The 26,537-nt window shown below is 49.9% G+C and overlaps 1 protein-coding gene across 30 annotated transcripts in view; it reads right to left on the bottom strand.

The window, feature by feature from the left end:
- The window catches only part of ARNT2 (aryl hydrocarbon receptor nuclear translocator 2), a 190,505-nt gene extending 164,992 nt beyond the window's left edge, over positions 1 to 25,513 (bottom strand). For 17 of the 30 annotated variants that reach the window (XR_014810359.1, XR_014810360.1, XR_014810356.1 and 14 more), the window contains exon 1: positions 24,943 to 25,513. Coding sequence is in view for 19 of the 30 variants with exons in the window: in XM_084968400.1 (XP_084824526.1) it covers positions 24,943 to 25,498 (556 nt within the window). In the remaining 11 variants the exon portion in view is untranslated. The remainder of the gene's footprint in view (positions 1 to 24,942) is intronic. The other 13 variants (XR_014810354.1, XR_014810357.1, XR_014810358.1 and 10 more) reach the window with 1 other exon arrangement.
- Positions 25,514 to 26,537: the final 1,024 nt, after the last annotated feature.

Genomic DNA, 26,537 nt, shown 5'->3' with positions numbered 1-26,537 from the left:
CTCTGATTCCTGCCAACACTCTGCTTCTCCCTGATGCAAAATCACAGATGAACACCCATGCACACCATCACCCAAACACTCTCTGAGGTCTCTCTGCCCTGGTTTTGTCCCTGAGGACTCTGCCTCCAGCTTCAGGTTTTCAGGTGTGGTCACATGTGACTGCTTGGCTCCACTTGGAGGTTCATGTCAGTGAGGTCACCTTTCCACAGGGGAACACAGAAAAGAATGTTGTTACACAGCCTCAAGTCCATGGATGCCCCATGTCACACTGTCAACGGGGCAAGGGCGAGCCCTTCTTGTGCAGGAAAGCTTGTCAAACACGAACAAAAAAGACACAAACCCTTCTGATTCCTTAGCTGCACTTCTTTCTATAAAATGCCTTTTCTCAAAAGAGAAGAAAAACATGGAAACATGGCCCACAAAAAAACTAATTAAGGAAATCATGTGTCCTTCCAGAGATATAAAATTCCCTTGAAAAAGTTTTATGACACAAAGTGGTTTGCTTGTTGAATATACTCCTTGATGAATGTAAATCATCCGTCATTCAAGAAATACATTTTGTGTTCAGTTTTAAACAGTGAGTTAGTCTACAAATACAAACTATGCAAAAGGGTAACAATGTTTATATGCAACACATTAAAATCTGTTTTCAAAGGGACGATCACATCGCTTCTGCCTGTGCTCTTTGGTACCAAAAACCAAATGGGATTTGTTCCCCGTGGTCCAATTTCTGCTGGGACCCTGATATTTGAAGGGAGGAATGGGTGAGCCCCTGGAGGCAGCTGCTGGGGTTTCCCGGTTCCACAGAAAGCCTGGGAGTGGCCCTCGGTCACCAGGGGACCACACTCTCCAGCTACAGATGAAGACCCCAGCGCCCAGAGCTCATGGCAACATCACTTTGTGTCTCGGAGACTCTGGCCCACACAGAAAGTCGCCCCCAGTCTGGTCCATCCGGGTCAGAGGCCGGCACACTTTTTCTGTGATGGGACCCATTTTTGGCTTTGTAGGCCATGGTTTCTGTGGCAACGCCTGGTCTCTGTGGTTATGGTCCCAAAACAGCCATAGATGGTATGGAAATGAGTGGGTTTGGCTGTATGCCAAGTTATCAACTGACATTTGAATTTCATATAATTTTCACATCTTGAAATATTCTGTGGATGTTTTCACCCAACCACTTAAAAACGTAAAAATCATTCTAGGGAGTTCCCATCATTGCTCAGTGGTAATGAACCCGACTAGCATCCATGAGGATGCAGGTTTGAACCTTGGCCTCGCTCAGTGGATTAAGGATCTGGCATTGCTGTGGCTGTGGCGTAGGCTGGCGGCTGCAGCTCCAATTAGATCCCTAGCCTAGGAACGTCCCTATGTCGCAGGTGCAGCCGTAAAAAAAAAAATGCAAAGAAAACCCCTAAAACGTTCTTAGCTTGTGGGCCACAGAAAAATAGGAGGCAAGCCAGATGGGGTCTATCAGCCATTATTTGCAAGCTCTGGTCTAAGCAGATAGGCCTAAATATTCTGCCTGAGAAGGGCCCAGGAGAAGCTGAGGAATCTTCTATCTCAATTTAGCTGACTGGAGGGCAAGGCATGGCCCTCCTGCTGTGCCCCCAGAGACAGAGGTGAACAGCTGTGAGTGTGTATTTCCACACCCTACAAGAGCAGCAGTTAGATGGGAAAGATGTCGCAGGTTTACCTATTGAGAAGAACCCCAATAGCTTTGCGATGCTGAGCTCCCAGGAGTTAGGATCTCGACCAAGTCAAACTCTCACGAGGTCTGTGGTCAGTTCCATCAGACCACCTGAGAAAGGGACTGGGGCAGCTGCACCTGGGCTTGTCCAGGCAGAGATCTAGGGGTGGCTGGTCACTTCAGAGAGCCAGCTTCTACTGCTCGGCCTCCTGCCAGATGTTCCCACCCAGCAGGCCCCCCAAGCATGGACAGAGAAAGTTTCAATCTCCAGGGGATCATTCAAGAAGGATGGGGGACACACAGCCTGCCCTCGGCACCAGAGGGCTGGCGGGCCAGGAAGAACTGCGACAGCAGCGCAGGCAGATGAGGAAGGTGGCAGAAACCTGCAGAAGCGGCTAGGAACAAGCCCTCGGGACATGAGAAAATGCCTGGACAGGCTGCAGAGCTGGGGGCCTTATGATAAGAAATGGGAGTGTCCCAGCCATGAGGCTTGTGGGGGACAATGCACAAGCATGAGTACAAGAGAAAGTGCAGTGACAGAGAGGATTTGGGCCTGGCCTGCAAGAAAAGTCAGTCAAGCTGCTTCCACATGTCCCCACCCAGGCCCCCAGCAAGGGGCTGTGCCTCTAACGGGGTTCTGGGAGGGGGCTTAGAACAGCTGGCCTCGGAGACCAGGGCAAGCTCAGTGCAGGCAGAGTGCCCTCCATGCCGCTTTCAGGATCCAGAATGAAGCCTCAGGGTTACCTGGGAAAGAAGCGGGCGAGGGGCTTTCAGAGGGAAGCAGCTGGTGGGAGAAGCGCCTCAGAGATGAGGCATCTCCTGTCCTGGAGATGAGGAGGTGGGGCCAGATCTGGTCCTCTCATGACCAAGACATGGGCGGGAACGACATAGACGCTCCACTCAACCCCTGTCACAGGGCTGTCGTTCCTGCAACTCACCTGCTCCGAAGAGAGCCAGGGCCTCTGGGAGGAGACCGTGCAGGGCAGACCGAGGACCAGCTAATCACAGGGCTTGTGCTGCTGACTTGGCAGGGACGATTCAAGGTTCAGGTTCTGTTTTTTTTGTTGCCGTTACTTGGGGGGGATGGGATGGTGGTGACAGGTGGCTTTTCCTCAGGAAAATCCCCCTATGCCGGCTCCCCTGACTGCTGCCCACTGCCCCATGCAGGGTGGGGGGGGGATCATGATACTGGTGATGGATATGAATGAAGATGGGCAGAGTGCCGGCTGGTGGGACACTCCCCTAGGACATGGTCTAGGGCTGCAGAAGGTGAGATTCATGCCCATTAGGCACTACCCAGGGCAGGGCTCACACCGAGCAGGGTAGACTGAGCTCACAGATGAGCTGACCAGACAGAGATGCACTAGGTCAAACACCCTACGTGGACATCGACCCCTTTGAGATGGCCGCATACCTGAAAGACGGTGACCGAACCGCCCAGCCAATCAACTGTACTGATGAACTATTTGCGGTGATGGCTTGTTGCTGGGCCTTAGATCCAGAGGAGCAGCCCAAGTTCTAGCAGCTGGTACAGTGTCGCCCTAGGGGCCTATGTCTGACTCTACACTCACAGCCCTGCAGCATCAGGAGGAAGGCGTCTGTCACGGATGCTTCATACAACATGCAGCACCGACAGACGCACATTTGTCTTCCAGAACACTGTGCCTTAGGAACACTTTGGAATCTAAACTTTTTAAGACAGGCGTAATGATGTGGAATATTTTATTGATACCACTTTTATTAGTTGAACTGAAAGGGTTTTTGTAAATTTTTTTGGCCAAAATTTTTTTAAACATAGTTAACTTTGGACGAGGGGTACATTCTTACAGAATAAGTAAACAGTTTTTAAAATTGTTAAAAAAACAAAAAGAGAGAAAGAGAGAGAAAGAGACAAGAGATGCACACCCGTGTCCCCTTCCCCCAACCCTGGGCCTAGACAGGCTGCCTGACTGCTTTCCAGTTTCTGGTGGAGGTGAGATTATGGCCCTTCATTTCCACACTCCCAGTTCTGATTATTTCTCTGTGTCCCTAAAGCAAAAGAGACCACCAGAGCAGAGAAAAAGCCCAAAGCCACATCCAATATCCCTAAAGGATAAGGCAGATCCCAGTCCTTCAGAGGCAATAGGAGGAGGGGATGAAGAAGCCAGGAAGCAGAGCTGACGCTATGTACATGTCATATTTAAGGCTGGACGGCAGCCTCTAGGGTCCCTCTGGGCTCTGTCTCCTTTGGGCTTGTCTTCCTGGCTCTGGGGGTACCCAAGACGGAACACATCCAAGGAGCTTCCTAATGGGAAAGCTTCTGACTCATGAGCTTTGCTATGGGTGTGAGTGGTTCGATCATACAAATGACGCATAGCTGATCTTTCCATTTTCTTGCGGTTTTACCTTAGATCTGAAGTGCGGAAGGAAACTGGCTGGCATGGCGGCTGGGGAACGGGGCGGGGGTGGGGGGAGAAGGGCTGGCTGGGCCTGGGAAGTGGGGAGACCACACAGATTTCAGTTGGGACAGGTCTCAAGCCGGGACCACACAGGGCGTCACACGGCCTGTTGACTCATCTTAGAAGGCGACCCCAGAAAGCCCAGTCGCAGCTATGGTATCACCTCAGAAGGCCCAGGAAGCCATGGTGGCACTAGGAACTGCGACTCCCGTGCTGGGGTAGAGACCTGAGTAGCACGAGAAGCCTTCTGAGTGGGTGGAAAGAGCCTGATGATGGCTGGTGGTCTCTCACCTGCTGCCCTGTTGTCTCCTCTCAGGGACAATGCTGTCCTATGGAAGTGACTCTGAGGGGGGGCAGCGCCGGGGAAAAGGGGGTGCTGGGCAGGGTGTCTGCTGCATCCTAGGACAGAAAGGTGGTCATGACCCCTGGTGGCACAGAGAAAGGGCCTGGCTTTCTTGGTTGCACAGAGGCTGAGCAGTATTAGGCCACCACCTTTCTTTGTTCTGCAAAGCGGTGTCAGTCAAGTTCATCTCCTCTGCTTTCTGTGCTACACGGAGGAGGTCTGGAATTCAGGAGAGGCCTTCTGAGAAGAAAGAACCTTCTGGGGACAAGTAAAGCCTGCATCTTTTCCAAACCACTTCCTGGCATGAAGTATGCGCCAAATAAATAGTGAGGGTTCGGCTCATTACACATCACAACATTATTTCTGTCTATTTCTAGACGCAGAGGCCAGCTGTGGATGTGAGCAGATGACGGAGAGGGGATGTATATTAAAGGGATGATGTTTTCTCTGAACCAACAGTGGTTCTCTGCTTCCTCAGAATCCTTTCATCTCTTTCCGGAGGAGAACAGAACTCGCTCCCATTAAACTAAAGAATCTGCTTGGCGAAGGCACGTGTCAGGGATGGAACACAACGCTTATGGTCTCAGCTCCGTCAGTTCCTCCCCCGTGTGACCCTGACCCTCCCTCAGTGTCACTTCCCCATTTGTCGCCGTAGGACACAGAAGGGCAGCCTTCGCTGCTCCCCTGTGGAGCTGGGGGAGCCGCTCTGACCCCCCATCCGTAACGATGCATCCCTTGTACTCATGCCTCATGGGTTAAGGTCCAAGAAACAGTAATGGGTCAAAATGGCAACGCACAGGTGCGTACGGATCACGCTGCTCAGCAGTTCCCCTGGTGCCCGTGGAGTCCATACGTGGACGCGGGCAGGATGAATGACTTCATGGCACTGCCACCTGCAGGGCTGGAGGAAAAGCCTGAATCTTGGGCCTCTGGCTGACACTGAATATTCCACTTGGTCCTTCGACAAGCCCAGTTTTTGTTATGCACCTACCAGTGGTGTTTAAGTCGCTGTCCTAACCCCAGGCAAACAGAGACTACCCCTCAGCATGGCGAGGGCCAGCTGGTGAGGGTGGGTGACCTCACACCAAACGCTGGAGAGACGGTAGGAGGCAAGGCTGGGGTGGGACAGGCAGGAGGAAGGGAAGCTATAGCTGTGACTGTCATTCCCAGATAACAGATTGAGGAATAAGGAGGAATTATAGTAGAACTGAGCAGTAGCAGAGAACTTTCCAAAAGCTGGGACGGGTCTGCCTAAATGCCTTACAAAGGAATAAGTCACCAAGAGTGGACCAAGCAAGCCCCTGGCCAGGCCTCGGCTTTATCACAGGGATCCCTGCTGTGACTACAGGGTTGAGACAAATGACCTTACCTTGCTAAGAGGGATGACCATATGACCTTCAACTACTTGGCATGCATGTGTGGCTCAGAGGTTTCCCAGTTAACCTCAACCTCTATAAGCTAACCCTGAACTCAGTTTTTCCTTCCCAAACCATCTGGTAAGATAACTTCCATTCTCTCCCAGCAGACCCTCACTTGTTCTCCATCTTGAGACTCAAAACTCCCCTGCTTCCCTTCCGCTAAGGTTTTCTAGGCCCGCATCATGTATCAGGCAGCATATCAGGCCCGGCCCGTGAACTCAAAACTGAGTGGGGTTAATAGATGCAAACTATTGCCTTTGGAGTGGATAGGCAATGAGATCCTGCTGTCTAGCACAGGGAACTAAATTCAGTCACTTGTGATGGAACATGATGGAGGATAATGTGAGGAAAAGAATGTGTATATATACGACTGGGTCGCTTTGCTGCACCGAAAAAAACTGACAGAACACTTTAACTATGATGGAAAAAATAAAAATTATTTTTTAAAAAAGTAATGTTGTGCTCGTGCTGTGGATGGAATGGTGCCCTGTCCAAAGTCATACATCGAAGCCCAAAAACCCAAATGTGAGAGTATTTGGAAACTGGACTTTGGGAGGTGATTAGGTTTAGGGGAGATGCTGAGGGAAAGGCCTCATGATGGGATGGGTGCCCTTAGGAGAAGAGACACCAGCGAGCTTGTGTCCCCCTTCTCTCCACCATGTGAGGACATGGCAAGAAGGTGGCCCTCAACAAGCCAGAAAGTGAGCTCTCATCAAGAACCCAAAGGGCTGGCACCTTGATCTTGGACTTTCCAGCCTCTAAACTGTGAGAAAATCAATGTCTGCTGTTGAAGCCATGTGGTCTATTTTGTTAAGGCACCCTAAGCCAACTAATACAGTGGGCCGAGAGCACCTAGTCCAAAAGAAAGTCCTTTGTTTGTGAAACGTGTTCCAAACTAAGATAATTTAACCAGGTGAAGAGTAGTGACGCCCTTTTCCTCTTTGTGGACACCAAGAGGAAGCCACCCAATGACTGACGATCACACCCGAGTGAAGCAAGCCCTCCCTTCCTTTGGCCCTGCCCCCTCCTAGGTAGTAGCCTGGAAAGAAAGGGCCCCTGAAGAAGCTGGGTTTGGCTTCCATGGAAAGAAGGTCAAGAGGAAGTGAATTCTGGTGGCAGCCTAGGGCTCCTGTGATTGCGGGGTTCTATGCATCCTGTTATGATGACATCCTAAAGTCCAACTCTATTTGTCCAGCTCTGTTCAGAGTAGAAAATGCGGGCATCAGCCTGACCAAGGTACAGGTGAGGAGCTGTAAATAAACCATATTCAGGAGTTCCCGTCGTGGCTCAGCGGAAACGAATCTGACTAGCATCCATGAGGATGCGAATTCGACCCCTGGCCTTGCTCAGTGGGTTAAGGATCTGATGCTGCCATCAGCTGTGGTGTAGGTTGCAGACTCAGCTCGGATCTGCGGCTGTGGCTGTGGCACAGGCCAGTGGCTACAGCTCCAATTTGACCCCTAGCCTGGGAACATGCTGCGGGTGTGGCCCTAAAAAGACTAAATAAATAAATATAAACCATATTTAGCTTGAGAAGAAACACAGACCTCAAAAATCTTCCTCCCCAGCCACAGAAGGAGCTAGGCAATCAATCACATTTCCATCGTTCCTCTTTAACCCATACACCAAACAAATGCTATACTTTTCTTTTTTAAATCTCCAGTTCTAAGGAGTACTGAATTCAATCGAGCCTTGTGGACAGACTCGGGACCCTGAAACAGGGAGCGGACGCAGATCATGACCCTCAGAGAGCAGCCTGTGGAAACGCTAGTGAAACACCGTCTTCATCAAAGAGAGTGGAACGGAAACATGCCCATTCGGATTTTAAATTTTAAAACAGCTAGAGAGCCACGGTGGCAAAAACAGGACGTCTGCTATACAGTTAAGAAGTCAAAGATTACACAGCACTTCAGGCTCCTGGGGAGGGCATGCTTGCCTCGAGCTATTTAAAGACACTGGAGTCCCCTGTTTGCCCTCACCTTGATCATCTCATTTATGTTCATCTCAACAGAAGCAGGCTACTTGGAGCAGACTGTTCATACTGCAAAGCCAAAAAACCAACCTGCCCAGACCTGGAACAGAGAGGTTGGATATGGCCTGACATCCCAAGTTACCTTGCAAAAATAGCTTCATGATTTGTTTTTAATTTAAACAACTCACTTGTCGTCTATCTTACAGGATGCTTCCATTTCAGCACTTTGTGTGACAACATAAGATTTATTTTTTCATGAGGAAGTTTACAAAATTCATGTCAGAGTCTTGGAAGCAACCATAGATAGAGAGGGCCCCACTTTTACACCTTTGAAGGAAGGATTCTGGGTTTCAGTTGCACCTGGAAGCCTGGGTTTGCAAGACAAAATAGAAATCCATTCTCTACTGGCTTTTTTTGGAGGGGGGGGCTGTTTGGGAGGAAAACAGTAAAGGCTGTTTTGTCAAAACCAAAGAATGGAGTTCCCGTTGTGGCGCAGTGGTTAACGAATCCGACTAGGAACCATGAGATTGAGGGTTCGATCCCTGGCCTTGCTCAGTGGGTTAAGGATCAGGTGTTGCCGTGAGCTGTGGTGTAGGTCGCAGACTCGGCTTGGATCCCATGTTACTGTGGCTCTGGCCTAGGCTGGCGGCTACAGCTCCGATTCGACCCCTAGCCTGGAAACCTCCATATGCCGAGGGAGCAGCCCTAGAAAAGGCAAAAAGACAAAAACCAAAAAACAAAGAGCAACAACAACAAAAAAAACAAAGAAAAATTATGACTCAGATGACTGAAAAGAAAATGCTCTAGGTGACAGTGATGCAGTAAGGGCACAATCACTCTGGTAGAGTTTCCCTGATTATTAGCTAAGAGAATGCCAGAGTAAAGCCAAGTGGACACTGACAATGATGCCTCCCTGGCTGCCCCATGGGGGTGCTTTGAAAGAAGCGGCACAGGCTGTCCTGGAGAAGCAGCCCTCCCTCCCCCAAGAGAGAGGAGCCCTCAACTCAAACTGACTTTACCCCTCAATCGTCCTGCCCGGGTGGGCAAACTTCTCAACATCTCCTCAATAAAAATGGGAGCAAGGTGATACAAAATCGAACTTCGAGGGAGTGGTGTGCAAGCCAAATGACACAACCAAAACCTGGGACACACAAAAGCACCTGACCATCCAGGGATACTCATCTGCTGTACTGGCTGTCCCGTCCCTTTCTTTGGTGACAGTGCCAAGAACATTATTTGAGACACGTCCCGTCTCCCACACACAGTCCATGGGGCTCAGGTAAGTGGGACCATGCCCAGAGCGGCTCAGTCAGAGCAGTGCATGCCCTGGCGACAGACACTGGCTCAGAGATATCCTCTGACTTGTGCCGGGGTTCCACGGATGAGACATGTCACTGGACCACCACTTGGGGGAGGGAGCCTGCCTGAGATGAAAGCCAGGACCAGGGGGAAGGGCTCAAGGACCAAAGGACCGAAGGGAAGATTCACAACGCCACAGGTACAAAGCTAGCATCTGTAGATCTTTACTTACCTGAAGCCAAATGCCCACCTGGTTATCCTAATTTTATGAACAATTCCTGTATGGTTTGTTTAAGCTACACTGAACTGGGCTGTCTGTCTTTGGAGAATGAAAGAATCCTGACAAATATTTTGTGATTTTATTTTCTGCGCGTCTCCTCCCCTTCCTCCCCTACCTTTTTTCCCCCTCCACTTCCTCCTTCGTCTTCATCTCTCTCACACACACAATAAATATTTGTTATGTGTATACATGATGGATTATTTGACAAGCACAATGCTTCCCTGACTATACTACAAATTCTCTGTTTGCAGAAAAATCATACTCATTAATATGAATGGAAAAGCCCTAAATAAAATCTTAGCAAATCAAATCCAGCAGATCTTTCGACAATAATACTAGGAGAACCATGCGGTGTTACCACGTACCTTTCATGTAGGAAGATGCAGTTATTTCAACATTAGGAAATCTATTAAGAGCTTAGGTAGGAGTTGGAGCTTCAGCTGCCAGTCTACACCACAGCCACAGCAATCCCAGATCCAAGCCACATCTGCAACCTACACCACAGCTCATGGCAATACCAGATCCTTAACCCACTGAGCAAGGCCAGGGATTGAACCTGTGTCCTCATGGATACTAGTCGGATTCATTACTGTTGAGCCACAACAGGAACTCCTTTAAATTTTAATTTATAGAAAATGTTAGGACATACAAAAGGGAATGAAATGTATACAAATTTACATTCTTAAGAAATAAAACATTCACAGGAGTTCCTGTCATGGCTCAGCAGTAACGAACCCAACTAGCATCCATGAGGCTGCAGGTTTGATCCCTGGCCTCACTCAGTGGGTTAAGGATCCAGAGTTGCTGTGATGAGCTGTGGTGTAGATCACAGACACAGCTCAGATCCCCCGTTGCTAGAGCTGTGGCACAGGCTTGCAGCTACAGTTCCAATTGGACCTCTAGCCTAGGCACTTCCATATGCCATGGTTGTGGCCCTAAAAAAAGCAAAAAAAAAAAAAAAAAAAAGAAGAGAGGAAGGAAGGAAGAAACATTTCCTGTTGCAGCTATAAACTTTCCCAATGGAAAGTTTCCCACTTCTCTGTATTACATATATTAACTATGTTCCTTGTAAAAGACATATAGCTAAATATATTTAAATATTGTTTGACAATCTTTGTTTCCTAATACAGAAAATCTGATCCATTTATTGGAAGCATTTATATGTACAGATTTATTTATACTTTTTTTTTTTTTTTGGTTTCTATTTGTCCCACTTTTTTTTTTTTTTTTGTCTTTTTGTCATTTCTTGGGCCGCTCCCGAGGCATATGGAGGTTCCCAGGCTAGGGGTCGAATTGGAGCTGTAGCCACCGGCCTACACCAGAGCCACAGCAACGGGGGATCCGAGCCATGTCTGTGACCTACACCACAGCTCACGGCAACGCTGGATCCTTAACCCACTGAGCAAGGGCAGGGACCGTACCCGCAACCTCATGGTTCCTAGTCGGATTCGTTAACCACTGCGCCACTACGGGAACTCCGACCTGTCTGTTTTTTGTTACTGTGCATAGTATCTCCTCTGTGTCCTCGGTGTGCTCTGTTTTCAACACATTTTGTTTAGATTTGGATTTTTTTTTTTTTTAACTTATCTTGCCGGGTTTGTGTTATAGCTTCTGAATCTCAGGCTCAACGTCTTTGGTTAGTTCTGGAAGGGTATCAGGCTCTTCTCTTTGAACACTGCCCTTTTCTCCCTACTCTCTCTGACTGGGATTCCAATTCATGCACGTAGGGAGTAGGAAGCCCAGCCAGATGCCTCACGGCCACTCCTTCGTATGTTCTAACTGTCTCTATGCTGAAGGCTCTGTCATTTCTTTCATTCTACTTTCTAATTCGTGAATTCCCTATTCATCTGTGTTTAGTAGCTACTGAATTCATCCATCAATTTTCTAATTTTCTTTATTTTTCAATGCTGTAATTTCCCAACAGCCCACTTGGACTAAATGACAGCTAGCCGGCAGGCTGCTTTCAATCAGACCCCGAGGATCTGGGTAATGAGTACCTCCCTGGGAATTACAATTGACTAATGACCGGAGGCCTGTTTCCAATTTTCCTGAGCTGTGTAAGGCCCAAGGCGTCATAAATAACCAAAGGGTGCATCTTCCCCAGGAAAAATGAGACTGGATATTCCAACAGCCCAGCTGGAAGGGATGAGGCAGGTTTAATTGGATGGGTAAAAACAAAGCAACAAGATGGCATTTCCACTCAAGTTATCATAAGAAATTCATACAAGTTACACAATATTGTTTGGTGCATTAGGATTCAAAAGCAATAAATGACAGGGTCATTTGTCTGCACTGACCTAACAAGACCACGGCCAATCCTTTCATTTTCAAACCTTTTAACCACTTTTTTCAAGTTGAAAATAGAAGTATATGATGATATAATTTGGCTTCTGTTGTTTTACCCAATTAGAGAATCTTTTTATTTTAAAAGAAAAAGCGAATCTTAGGTGTTTCTTTTTGTCTGTCTTGTTAATTAAAGTGTAGTTGATTTACAATGTTGTGTCAGTTTCTGCTGTACAGCAAAGTGATCCAGTCACACACATATATATACACTCTTTTTTAGATGTTTCTTTTAAAAGCCACTGTTTTCCAGCTAAAGGCGGCACAGTGAGCCCATGACTTGTCCTCTCCTCTTCCAGACACCCCATTAAAGACAGTAAGGAACTTAACCCCTAATGCCAACAGGCTGGCATTTTCCCCAAGGAATGAGACTAAAGATTTGTTTTCCAGGAGTTACTGTTGTAGCTCAGCGGTAAAGAACTCGACTAGTATCCATGAGGACACAGGTTGAATCCCTGGCCTTGCTCAGGAGGTTAAGGATCCAGCATTGCTGTGAGCTGCAGTATAGGTTATAGATGCAGCTCGGATCTAGCACCTCAGTGGCTACACCATAGGCAGGCAGCTGCAGCTTTGATTCCACCCCTAGCCTTCCACATGCAGCAGGTGCAGCCCTAAAAGGACAGAAAAAAAAAAAAACCCAACAGATTTGTTTTCCAAAGAAATATAAACCAGAGGAGTTCCCACTGTGGTATAGTGGTGGGTTAAAGACCTGGTGTTGCTGCAGCTGTGGTGTAGGTTGCAACTTCCGCTCAGATTCGATCCCTGGCCCAGGAACTTCCATGTGCTGTGGGTGTGGCTGAAAAAGAAAAAGAAAAAAAAAAAAGAAATATAAATCTGATGAAAACAATCAAGGATCTAGGGAATGAGAGAAGACACAAAGGGTCAATCCAGGATGTCTGTATCCAACTAACAGAATTTCCAGAAAGAGAGGCTAGAGAGAAAGAATTTATTTTAAAAATTTCTGCAGCGCTAAAGTCAGATTCTCTAGATTGATTGAAAGGGCCCACTGAATACCCAGCCAATAAATGAAGTAAGTCCCCACACCAAGACCCAATCCTTTATTTTATAGATGAGAAAATAAAAGTCCAAAGTGAAAAAGTGGCGTTCCCAAGAGCATAGATCCAGGCCAGTGCTGGACAGAGCCAGGATTGGGCTCAATACAGCACTCTTCCCACTCTCAGAGCACCTGGAATGCCTCGTTCACACCAATAGTTCACACCTCCCCAAGCTAGTTTCACTCATTCACCCAATCCACCCAGGGAGAGCCAGTGTGACAGTGGAAAAAGGGCGCACTTGGGATCAGAACCCCGTGCTCAGTCTCAGCCCTGCCACTCACCAGCTGTCGACTGCCCATTTCCTCATCTGTGAAATGCAGCTATTAAGTCAAACCATCAGAAAGATCCAGTAAGTTCATGGACCCAGAAGCCCTGAGACAGGTGAGGTAGCTGGCAGTGGGAACGATACTGCCTTAGCTGCCTCTGCTTCTGTGGACCTGAAGGGTGGTCCAGCAGCATTGGCATCACCTACGAACCTGCCAGAAATGCAAATGTCAAACCCCTCCCCTGCCATCCTGACCACTCCAGGAGAGCCTCTGGGACAGGACCTCACTGTTCTGAGGCAGGTCAAGTTTGAGTGACGGAGCTGCCTGTGTGACCGCGCCACCTAGTGGTAGAGAGGGCTGGCCGATCCAGCCCGCTGGGAAAGGGTTTGTCCTCAGCTCCCGAATTTTCAGCCTGGATGACCCCCAGAAAACTGCAAATGCTTAAAAGGCACAACAGACTATGCTGTTCTTTCTAACCAGTATACTCCCAGCATTGAAGCACCACAATTAGTAAAGGACAATTAATGAATATTTGTTGAATGGATGAATGGAGATGAATGAATAAACCTGAATTAAAAAGTCGCATTTCTAACCTGTTGTACAAAACTAAATTGTCCTGGGATGCAGCCTGAAGCCCAGTGGGGTCAGTTAAACAGGTGAAAGGAGTTGCCACCTGCAGAGGCAACTTGCAGGAGTCCAGGCACAGTGTCCCAGACCACAGCAGCCCTAGACAATCCACAGGGGACTCTGCTGGGGGATCAGCCCACCTGCTGTCTCCTCTGAGCATAGGGCGCAAGGAGGGAGACGCTTCCTAAGACAATGGGACCCTTCCCTCACCCTCAACTATAGGGGAGGAGTGGGTAACAAGGCATTATGTACCGATGTGCACTTAGGGGCAGGACTGGGGCAGAAGGTCTAGGAGGGGTGGTGAGAAGGAGAGTCACAGCACAACCCGAGGAAAAAGCCTGGAGTCCAGCAAGGTGGGGAGGGGACCATCCCGGGCGGCCGTGCAGAGGAGCCCCAGCAACGCCGGACTGCCTGCTGCACAAGAGCCTCCCTCTCTTCCATAAGCACATTTGGTAATTTGCTCCCCGAGTTTTCCCTGCCCAGCTGGACAGATGCCCTGCCCTTCTGAACCCTGCATTGTGGCCCTGCCCCTGGCAGAGACAATTACAGTCCCATCCAAGTCATTGCTAAATATAACCATCTAACCCTCACCACGACCAAGTGAGGCACCCCACTGTACACGTAAGGGAAGCAGTGACAATGAGAGGGTAACTAGCCAGCCCAGGAGCCACGGTCACTAGTGACCTACCTTGACCCCGGGGGCAGTGTCCTGCTCATCTCTGAATCCTGAGCCCACAGAACAGGTTCTACTGCCCAGTCAGTGCCCAGGAAAGGAACCGCTGCATTTTACAGATGTGAAAACTGAGGCCCTGGCCTGTACTGGCTCCTGGTAGATGACACTGTCACCATGTACACAGAAAAGGAGGCTGGGTTTCCAGATACCTGCCTAGCAAGATGAATCACTGTTACCTCCTGGGGCGGACTGAACATTTCCACTGTCCTGTCTGGTTCCTGTGGGTGTTGAAAGAAGGCGGGGAGGGAGGGAGGACAAATAGGAGAAGCTGGAGGAGGAGGAGGTAAAGGGAGAAAACAAGTTAGGGAGCAGAAGGAAGGAAAGAGAGAGGGAGGGGAGAGGGAGGGAGGGAGAAGAGAGGGAGGGGGAGGGAGGGAGGGGAGAGGAAGGAGGGGAGATGAGGGAGGGAGGGGGAGAGGGAGGGAGAAGGAGGGAGAGGGAGAGAGGGAGGGGTGGGAAGGGAGGTTCTCAGATTACCGAAAAACTCAGCAAGTTTCTGCAGGCAAATTATGCATACACGCACACCCCCCATCTGATTTTAAAGTCCCTAGGTCTTTCTTTATGAAGTCACAGTAAAATGCAAACTTGTTTTTAAGTGGAACAAACGCAGGAGTAGCAAATCCACTTCCGAAAATGAACGCAAATACACTGGATAGGCACCAGCAACCCAAAACAGGACAAACCACATGCTAATTACTGTTTGAATGAAGATCTGACTGCTAATTACAACACGTTTCAGGCATTCCACATGAGCAACTTACCTGAAAAGCTTTCCAATTTGTATGTCAGGAAAGTTGGTAATTAAACACTTCAACTCCCTATTGACTTTGGTAGAGATATGATAATCCTTACAGAGTTCGATTATAATTATTTTATTTGTCAAATGAAGTTGATATTTAGTTAGGAAAGCATCAGCCTTACAGTCTTTAAACAACAACAACAAACCCTGGGGCCTGTACTTGAGAAGAAGCATCTGACGCTGCCTATGTAGGGTGTACAGAACCCAAAGAAGAGGTGTGCCAAACACGTGGGCAATGGCATCTGGGATGGCTAGTCACCTGTCCCTGGCCTTGGCTGCACAGGACTCGGACTTCATCAGCTAAGAGACTCCCTTTTAAGTAATGCCTGCTAAAAGCAGCCCCGTGATAACACATCACTTTTGCGGTGTTTTGATAAAAATGTTAAAAGTTACAGTCCCATGTAATCGTGAGACAATGTCAAACAAAACCAAATTGAGGGAGATTTCAAAGTGACTAGCCCTTATGCTGCAAAAATATTCAGGCCCTAAAAGGGGAAGGAAAAAAAAAAAAAAAAGAGCAATCATTCCGGAATTAAAGGAGATGAAAGAGACATCATAATTTATCATCCTGAATTAAACCTAGATCCAGAAAATAATAGTCTGGCTCTGAAGAACAATTGGTAAAATACAAATAAGGTCTGCAGCTTACAAAGTACAGTTAATGCCACCTTCCTGATTTTTGTCACAAATTTTAGTTCTAGGATGGGCTGATTCTTAGGAGACACACACTGAAGTACTTAGCATTAAAGGGGGTATGGTGTCCACCATGTATTCTCAAATTGTTCAGGGGGACAGAGAGAAAAACTGAAGAAACAGATAAAGCAAATGTTGGAGATGTTAATATCTGGGGAATCCGGGTGACAGGCATAAAGGAATTCTCTTGTACTACTCTTGCAACTTCCCTGGAAACCTGAATTTATGTCAGCATAAAAAGTTACTAAAAGTAAAATGGGAACCTCGTGGTGGTCATGCTCGTTTTTACGGATCTGCAACTTGGGGGGCCTGGAGACTCATTCATTCATCCATCCGTTCAGTCAATAATATTTACTGAACACCAAGGATGTGCCAGGCCTCATTCAAGGCACTGGGGATACTGCAGCGAAAAAAAACAAGTTCCAACTCTAAGGGCTATGAGGCAGCTCGAGGTTGCTGGCAAAGCCCCATCCCACTTGGACGCCTTGAATTCACAACGCCTTAAAGTCAACATGTCTGAGACCAAGCTCGTCATCTCCCTGCCACATCCACCAAAGTGCCCCCAAATACCGGGGTCTCATCCGTGTTACCCATCTTGGAAGAATGGCCCCGTCCCCACCCCCTGACTGAGTCAGCAACCTGCCACTCCCACCCTCTGTTACTTGTATCCATCCAACCTGTCATCTGGTTCCACTGGCTGTACCTCCTGAATTCCCCAGGCATCCACCTGCTTCTCCCCAGGCCCACTGCCACCCAGAGCAGGCCTCCACGGTCCCCTCCCTGGACTGTGGGGTGGCTGCCCTTTCCTGGCTGGCTTGATGCAACAGCCAGAGGTCTTTTCAAAACCCACCTCCCGGCACATCATGGCCCTGCTCACACTTGAATGGCTCCCGGTTGCACTTGGGCACAAAGATGCCTTTCTTTGTGAATACTCACTTTAAGGACACCATCCCCCACAAGACTGTTTCACGAATGACCGACTCGCCCCACAGTGAGCTCTGTGAAGGCCGGGACAGCGCCTGGCTTTGCACACCGCTGTGAGCACACAGTTGGCATTCAATTAATGTTTGTTTAATTAGGTGGATGAGCAATTAAAATAATTAATGTCGGGCTTGGGCCAGTGAATGAAGAGTGGGGCCATTCACTGCCACAGGGGACCTGGAGGAGGAGGACAGGTAGGAGGTGTTGGCTTTGCAGAATATGGGGGGGGGGCCGTGGACAGAGATGCCAGTTGGGCAGTGGGAAATACACACCTGTGGTTGGTGAGACTGACTTTAGGAAAAGGCACACACGTTAGTCCTAAAATGAGCTATGTGGCCCTAAACCACTCCCAGAGCATTTTCCTTCTGCCCTTTAGGAGGGACCTGGGGGGAGATGGCCCTCTAGCCAGGGACCGGTTACTGGCATACAACTGTCCCATCGCTGCCTGGAGGAGAGACAGGCTGAAAGCATGTGGAGCCTCCTTCTATCCCCCCCGCCCTGGGCACAGTGCCCTTTGTGCGGGAGGGCAGAGGGTGCCTGGGGAAGGCTGGCTGAACCGAATTAGAAGTTTTCTGGTGTGAGATGCTTTCAAAGAGAGAGAACACAGCTGTGATCCTTGATCACATTCATTCATCTCATTCTTTGGGGGACTTGGAATCCATCAAGCATATCAAATTATGGCAAATGACTCCAGACTATGCCTCATTTCAAACTTGCTGATGTGACAGAAACATCAATGCTGTTCTAAAAATAATAATAAAAAAAATCTGCACAGTTCTGTTATTTCACATTTAAATTAACTTCCATTACGGATATCGTAATTATCTGAGAAGCACCATCTTGTTTTTAAAGCCACTGTGTTTTCTCAGCCTGAAGTGGTCATCACAGGGCCAGTCCCTTCATTTCTGCCAAGCCATGCACTCCACAGAACCCCTGGGTTCCTTTTGCAGTTGCCACTGCCGTGAGGCCCCTCAAATTGGGGTTCTTCAATATGGCCCTGGTGACAGTTGGGGCTGGACCACTCTTGTTGTGGAGGCGGCCCTGTGCTCCATAGGATGTTTAGCAGCATCCCTGGTCTCTACCTCCAAGATGCCACCCCTGTCCTCCCTTCCCACCCACCCTGGTGTTGTGACAACCAGGAACGTCCCCCATTTGATAACCCCTACGTGGACACATCTCTGACCCCCATGCCAGGGTTCTTAGACGCTCTGCCACTCAGCTCAGGAAGGGTCTCCCCAAGATAAGAGAAGAGTGTTTGGTGATGGCTATGAATGAAATAAATGGGGCTTCCTGTTGCCTCAAAGTCTGGTACCCAGCTCATCTATTGATGTCTACAAGGAGCAACTGTGTTGCCTTCCTGGCCTCTCCCCAGTCATTCATCGATTTTAGTGGCTTTCTCCTTAACTGCTGTTAGGGCATTTGGCAGGCCAGGCAAACCCAAGCAGGAAGCTGCCTTCCTCAACAGGCAGAGAGCCTCCCATGGCCACGGGTGGGTCCCTGCAGGGTCCCAACAAGTGTCTGGCCTCGGCTACCAGCAAGGTCCTCCATGGACCTGGCTCCGGGAAAGCCCTGCATCCACCCAGGGAGCTCGGTTTTGGCTTGAGCCATCTCCCCTGCACTCTCTACCCTGCACTCTCTACCCAGGACACAGCATCCCGGACCCCTCCCAGGCCCCCCAACACCCAAGCCTTCCCTTTCCAACTGAGCTTGGGTACAGAGGTTCCTGCAGCTGCTGTCTATTTTTTTAGAATTGTGGAAGAAAAGCAGCAGGCACCCAAGTCAAAAGCAAACTTGTTTACCCTCAGCTATTAAAACCTCCTGAATCTGCATCTGACGCAGGACTAACTTCCACAGCCTCGGGGCGGGGGTGGGGGGGGGCGGTCAGCCAGGTGCCCTGGGTAGAGGCATGCAGCTCAATCCAAGGAGGATGTGTGGACAAGACAGGGAGCAAAGGTGTTCAAGACAGTTAATGGCACGTGTGTTTGGAAAGGTCATCGGTAAGGGTGGGACGGAGGGAGAACAGGGGGGCCGGGTGCAGATAGAACCTAGCAGGCAGGGCGGGAGCATGGCGGGGACTGCAGGGCACCGCCTGGGAGCAGGGATCACTGCCGGCATCTGGGCTCATGTCCTGCTTTGCCACTTATGCACGGGGGACCCCCGGGCAGGTCTCTGAACCTCTCTGAGCGTCTGGCTTACCCTCTGTGGAACGCAATGTAAAATAAGAACACATCAAACCCCTTGACTACTTAATTCCACTTCTAGGAAGTCACCCCAAAGGAAAAAAAAAATCAGGTAATTATATATTCACACACAGGGCTATATACTACAACGTTGTCTATAATCCTGACAAATGGAACAGCACACCAAATATGACATGCCTAAATACAAGTGACTAAGTTAATAAACAATGACATGCCCATAAAACTGATACTTCAGTATCTCTGGAAAGATACACTACAAGGGTGCATGTTTGGGTGTGTGGGGGGTGAAAATAAAATACTATCTTCAGAATGATGCTACTTTGTATAGCTATGCATAATATTTAGGAAAAAAAATGTGTAACCACATATGCAAAAAATGTTAGCTAGTAGGTAGTAGACTATCTTAGCATTTTTATACGTTTTCCAAATTTTTTAATAATCCACATGCATCTTTCTTGTTAGATTCAGGGGGAAGAGCGATTATGGAGAAGAAAGAAGCCAACTCCTTGGACGGGGCCAGGAGAAGACCCCCAAGCTCTGCTCAGCTGCTCTCACAACATGACCCTGAGCAGTGAAAGATGCCTCGTGTTTCTGTACAATGACAAAAGCAAGAACTACCTACTTTTTCTTTTCCTTTCTTTCTTTTTTTTTTCCTTTTGCTTTTTTTTTTTTTTTTAGGGCTGCACCTGTGGCATATGGTGGTTCCCAGGCTAGGGGTCGAATCCAAGCTGCAGCGGCCGGCCTACCCCACAGCCACAACAACATCAGATCTGAGCCGCATCTGTGACCTACACCACAGCTCACAGCAATGCCGGATCCTTAACCCACTGAGAGAGGCCAGGGATTGAATCCGAAACCCCGTAGTTCCTAGTTGGATTCGTTTCCGCTGTGCCATGACGGGAACTCCTACTTTTGCTTCTTTGTGGATTTGTCTGAAAATGGTCTTAAAAGCCACAGAGGCTCTGCTTATCTTCAAAGGGCCTGGCTCCCAACCCCGGAGCCTGCAGCATTCAACGCTTTTTCCCAGGACCATGTGGATGCCTCCTGCAGGGTGGGGAGTGGAGGGAAGGGTCTCTCTAGCTTCCCACCACCCCCACCCACTCAGGCGTGAGGACAGAAAGCTGAGACTCATCCGTGACTCTTCCCCCCAGCCCCCAGCACCTTCTCCCAACCTGGTACCAGAGAGCTAGGGCTCTACCCTCAAAATAGGGCTGCCATGTGCGGCTAAGCAGAAGGCACCAACCTAGTTGCAAAGATGGCCAAGGATGTAACTGGTACCACGGGAGCTGCTTAGCAGGGCGTCCTGGCCCCCAATACATCTCACCTCCATCTCCACTGCCAGCCAGGGCCCACATCAGCAACATCTAATGGGACTCTTGCTTCTCCCCTTGCCTCCGTTGCATCTGTTCTCCAGATGGCAGCCAGTGCAGGCCGGATCACAGCCCTCCACTGCTCAAGACCCTCCTGGAGTGCTCACTGCTCTTAGACTCAAATGGGAGCGCCTGGCCCAATCCATGCCCCACCCCTTCTCCAGCCTCCTGCTCCACTGTCACCCCTGCTCACCCAGTGTTCTCCAGCCACACCGACCTTCTCCGGGTCCTCAAACCAGCGTGGCTCTACCCAGCCTCCAAAGCTCTAACCCCACCCCGAGAGCACTGAGGACACAACCACTTGCAGTTCCCCATATTTTTCAAAAATCTGCCCACTCACCCACCCCCATCTCTAAGTGCCCCTTCCTAATTCCCTCTCTCTTTTTTTTTTTAGGGCCACACCCACAGCATTTGGAGGTTCCCAGGCTAGGGGTCAAATCAGAGCTGTAGTCCCTAGCCTACACCACAGCCACAGCAACGCAGGATCCAAGCTGTGTCTGCAACCCACACCACAGCTCACAGCAAAGCCAGATCCTTAACCCACTGAGCAAGGCCAGGGATCGAACCTGCCTCCTCACGGATATTAGTTGGGTTCATTACCACTGAGCTACAATGGGAACTCCCCCTTCCTGATTTTTTATAAACCTAAAATCTCTCTTTTTGAAAAGCCCAATTTCAGAAGCTGCCTCCCTACAAGGCTTCCTTTGGGTTCCCATCACCACACAAACACACCTAGTCAAGTTCATTTCCTTCTAGCTTTTCTTATAAACTTAGTCTTTTGGTGCCTCCCCTGTTAAGACTCTGAACTCCCTGAGGTGGAGGGACGTATCTTCACACTGCCCTGTACCCTGAAAGTGTTCAGTACGTCACGAATGTTCAATGTGTTTGTTGAACTGATCCAACTATCCCTCCCTCTAAGGCAATTTGAGCCAAGAATCTTCTGTATTATACAATCAATTCTAAATTAAAATGCCAAAGACTAGAAACCGGGAGGGAAAACAAATCTAATAACTGATTTCAGAAAAAAGTAGAAATTCGAAACTCTTAACACATACCTTTGAAATTTCAAAAATATGCAAGCCTTATTAATACTCTGCAACTACTCATTTCCAAGGGTGGGCAGATAATGCATAATTTCTAATGATCACTGGTCTGAATTTATACCTGATTCCTTCATGCTTAAAAATTAAAGCGGAAACAATGGAGTTGGGAAAACAGTCCCCTTCTCTATTGTGCCATTTCTTTTGCAGATACCCTTTCATGCATGAAACCAATTCAAACTTCACTATTCCATACAAATCAGAAATGCTTACATGTCACTGAAAGGAAGGGAAACAAATAACACATATACAAGGAACAGAAGATTCTAGGACTCCATTCTCTAGAGGACATATTTGTTTCTGTCCAGAAAGAAGAGTGAAAATATACACCACAACAGTATTAGCAACCAAGGTGGGGACAGCAAATGGCCTGGAAGTAGGAAGGGGTCAGAGGCCCCAGGAGGTGGGAACCAGACCCAGGACCACTGTGTGGCAGATGCCACGAGGAGAACATCTGAGATCCGCATCCTTCCTTCTCCAAAGACCTCTCCTCCTCCTGAGTAACTTGTCGAATCCTAAAACCCAAACAGGGGACCTAGAAGGGTCAGGTTAGGGGTTTGAACCTGGCTCAGAACATGAGAGTGTGAAAATTTCACCATCACCTGTCATCACTGAGACCCCAGAGTGCCCCCACCATGCAGCAGAGACAGGTGTCACTGCACATGGGCCTGCTGGGGAGCAGTGGTCAGCTGGGGGGAAAAAAAAGTGCAAAGGGGGAAGTGGGTGGAGTACGGAAGGAATGGCCTGTTACCTCTGTTCCCTGGACACAGACTTGCAGCAGAAATAAATCTTGGCGCCTCCCAGCCCATTTGCCTGTGTTTGCTAAGCTCTTATTCTCTGCAAAGCAACAACATGTGGGGAGAGGGGTGAGGAAGAGGAAGAAGCATTCAAAGAAGTCTCACCTGACTCCTCCTACCTGTAAGAGGTGGACTCGGTACCAAGCTGGGGAGCCCTCTCTCTCTCTCGATTGTAAACTGCCAGTCAAATCTGAAATCTCTCCAGGCTTTAACTTTTAGCTGAATTCCTTGAAACTAGATCCTATCACCAAAGAATTTAGAAACTGACATGGTGTGAGAACTACATGCCCCACGGATCTGAGTGTTCTCATAGAGGACCGATCAAAGGAAAGACAGTGGATAAAGAGGAAAGGTGACCCCCTCAGGGAATTTCCCCTCGAGAAGGTCTCACCACGCTCAAGATCTCTGGCATCTATGCCAACAGAGAAAAGAAATGGCATCACTGTCTATCAAGCGGGCCGAGGTGTTTACAAATAATAGAAACAATCCCTTGCACCTGCACAATTCAGGTGTCCTACAGTCCAAGGCACAGGCATTAATGTTCAGCACTACCAAGCCGGGCAGCTGTCCTATATTTCTACCATTCAGTTCACAGAACAATGTAATGGACAAAATGCCTTAAATGGGGGTGTGTGTGTGTGTGTGTGTGTGTGTGTGTGTGTGTACATTGCCTCTGATGTTATTTCTACTTCCCAATGTAAACCTATATCAAACTAAAATACCTTTGTTTAACTTCTTTTACTTTTTTTAATGTCCTAACATTTAAGTTGATCAATTTGCTCTTGATTTTTAAGCAGCTGAACAGGTTGCAATGGGAGGTTTCAGGTGCAAGCAAACTGGCACAACTGCTTTCAAACCAGCCACGTTCCCACTCAGCATTCTGGACAGAGAACTCAACTGTTCTTCCAAGACTCCCTACTCAGACTAACAGAACCTCCTTCCTCCGAACTCAGGCTCTGCACCTCCGTGTCTCCACGGACATCTCACCTCTGTGTATCCGTGGTCTCTTCCTTTACCCTTACTCCAAATCTAAGCAAATTCTGTGTTCCTCCACCAGCCCAGTGATGCTATCCCTCCTCTCTCTATTCCAAGATGGTGCTGCTAACTCTCACCTTCCCAGCACCTGCCTCATTTCAACCCGGCCTCCCTGCCTCCAGTTTTGCTCCCCTGTTCTAGGCCACCTCACATTGCTAATCTTCCAGAAGTGCTGGGATCATGTGACTTCCCTGTTTGACACCCTGGAGAACTCTCTCTTACTGTGGAGGGAGAGAGTTCACACTCCTTAGCCTGTCCTTCAAAGCCCTCTAAAGCCTGGCCACTGCCAATTCACTCTTTGTGAAATCCCGCTGCTCCCTCTTAAACCCCCAGTGCCCCCACCCCTGGCTGGCACCTGCACATGCTCAGAGGAAGTCCACCATCACTGCACCATCCCCTCTTCCTGCAAGTCCCTTCAGCACCTGGCTCCGTGTATTCAAATCTTCCATTCTTCAAAAGTCCAGATCTCTAAATGCCCTCCCTTACCACTTTAGATGGAAAGGATCCTTCACTCTTAACTCTGTGATACATGTTTTTTTCTTTGCTAGGCATTGTAGATGTTCAACACCCCCCCCCCGCCCCCACCTCCCTGTACCGGGAACTCCCTGAGGGCTGGCCTCTGCCTGACCTCCCTGCATCCTTCGCAGGGACCGAGCACCATGCCATGGCCGCAGCAGTCACTACACAACACCCAAAACTTGGTATCAGTCAGCCTAGGTGTCTCCCTCTCCATGCTCGGACACCCTTCAGGTTGTCCTACTCAAAAGGTAGGGCCTTTTCCCAACGAAAATAGAATTTCCCGGCTACAGTCCCCAAACAATTCAATATTCTCCCTTGATCATGATGTCTTCCCATTTCTGAAATATTCCCAATGGGCACAGTTGTCATAGATCGCACCCTGCCAACAGGTCAGCCCTAAAAAGCAGAGGATGCTGAATTGGTCCGGGCTTCTCCACTCCACGTTTCTACGGGTGTGTGTGGGTGGGTGGGTATTAAAGATGAGGGTACACAGTAGCTGGTCGAAAAAGGCTCAAAGGACCTGCGCTGGCGGGGCGAGGCGGTCAAGGGAGAATCGGGGAGAATCCACCCTGTTGAATCCTGGCTCCAAACTTTTCCCTCCGTCAGCGCGGCACCCTCCTACCCGCCCTGATGCGACAGGGGCCGGACCGGAAGAGAAAAATGTGTCGGATGGGGAAAGCAAAGGTAGTTATTTTCGGAACTTAAGGGGATCCCCGACCGGCCCTTCTGGTTTCCAGGGATGCGCGGCCAGCGTCCGGCGCATCTTGGAGACCGAGATGGGGCAGAGACTGGGATGAAGATGCCGCTGCTGGTGCTGGTGCTGATGCTGCCGCGCCGAATGACAGCCGCCCCCCCACCCAACCCGGGGGGCGGTGAGCGCCCGGCTCCGCGCTCCCAGGGACGCTTGGCGCGACCAGCGCCTCCGGCCCGCTCCGGCCCCAGGCGGGGCCTGCGGGCTGCGCCGGGCGGCGGGGCCCGCGGCAGCTACTCACCCGGAGGGTTGACCGCCGCCGGGGTTGCCATCTTGCTCGGAAGGCTGGGCGCGCGCCGGGCGGGGCGCGGAGGGGCGGCGCGGAGCCCGGCGCCCCCCGGGGCAGGCGCGGCCGGCGCAGGCCCAGGCGCCGCCGCCACCGCCACCGCCGCCGCCACACAAAGGACGGCGCGGGCGGGCGCTGCCTCCGCGCTCTCCCGCCGCCGCGGCCGCCCGCCGCCCCCGCCTTTATCGCCTCCGCCCCCTCCCTGGCCGCCGCCTCCTCCCGCTCCTGTCTTTGTCACGCGGCGGGGGGCGCGGGTTCGCGGCTCCCCGGACCAGGCCGCAGCACCGCGAGACTTGGGGCCGCGGGTGGCGGGACCCCCGAGTCGGGGGTCCGCCCCCTTGAGCCCGCGCAGGTGCTCGGCCTGCCCCGGCTGGGACTCGAGGCGCGCCTCTTCCCTACTGACTGGGTCCCCCACCCCAGGTGTCCGGGATGCATCACGGAGGGCGCTGTCCCTAGGCCAGAAGGGCCAGGGCGGGGGCGGGGAGGGGGGCGGCGTGGATGCGCAGCCCATTAAGATGCAGAGGGAAGCGGGTCCTCAGAGCCGGTGGCGAGGAACAAAGGCGCCCCAGTGCTGCCCACTTAGCATGCCAGGGCTGCGCTGCTGGGCTCCCTGGGCCAGAGCCATGGCCCCCGCGCTCAGGAACTCCTAAGGCCACGGACACCTCCAAGGCCACCGCCTCAGACAGCTTCCAAGTACACTACGTAAACACCCAGGCAGAGGCCACCGGCCCGGGGAAATAGAGAATGACTTGGCTTTGAGAAAGGCTGTCAGCTCTGCTTTCCTTCTTGCATGGTGACCGTCATTGGTTATTACCCGAAGTTGTTGCAAGAGCCTTATTTATGCAGCCACCTCATAAAGATTCTTTAAATGGCTTTTGTCTGCATATCCTGGTGAAGTTAAGCTTGAAGGGATTGTTTCTCTGCCAGACCCTAGGATGCCTGTGGGGAGATCTTGGCTCTTAGGAAAAAAACGACACTATAGTGGCGCCCTGCAAAGGGCCCATGGAAGAATGAACACATCCCAGGTGAGAGCCGCCAAGGGCAAGATGGCCCCTAAATGTAGACATGTTTGCCAAAACCATCAGTTTGTCTTAAATCCTTCCAAAGAAGCCTTTAGGGGGTGGAGAGACTCATAGAGAAAAAATGCTTGGGATGTATTTTCAAATAAGCACTGTCTTCCGGGGAGTATTTGTCACTATTGATTTGACTAATAGGCGCTTAATGATATTCATTTGTTTATCGATTCCACGAAGTTGAATGTCTGCTGTGTACCAGGCACAAAGCTAGGTATTGGGTGCACCATGGAAAGAGAACCACGGGGGATCTGTGGTTCTCTAGTCTGGGGTGGCCAGGAGAAGAGCAAAATAAGGTATTTGCATCAAGAAGCGCACAGCTGCCTGGGGAGGCACTGTGGTCCCTGGTGAATGACTGAGGGCGGAGAGAGGGTAGAGTGAGTGGGAAAATGCAAAGCAGGCTTTGCAGAAATGAGCAGGATATGAAGAGGTGGGAAAGAAAGACACTTCGAGGGAGGACCAAGGCATGTGTGGATC

The sequence above is a fragment of the Sus scrofa genome, chromosome 7 (assembly GCF_054392235.1).
Source record: "Sus scrofa isolate SSC_HxYL_T2T_F1_AM1 chromosome 7, Sscrofa_HxYL_maternal_Yorkshire_Landrace_v2.0, whole genome shotgun sequence".
Taxonomy (NCBI): Eukaryota; Metazoa; Chordata; class Mammalia; order Artiodactyla; family Suidae; genus Sus; species Sus scrofa.
This window is presented reverse-complemented; position numbering and strand designations above follow the sequence as displayed.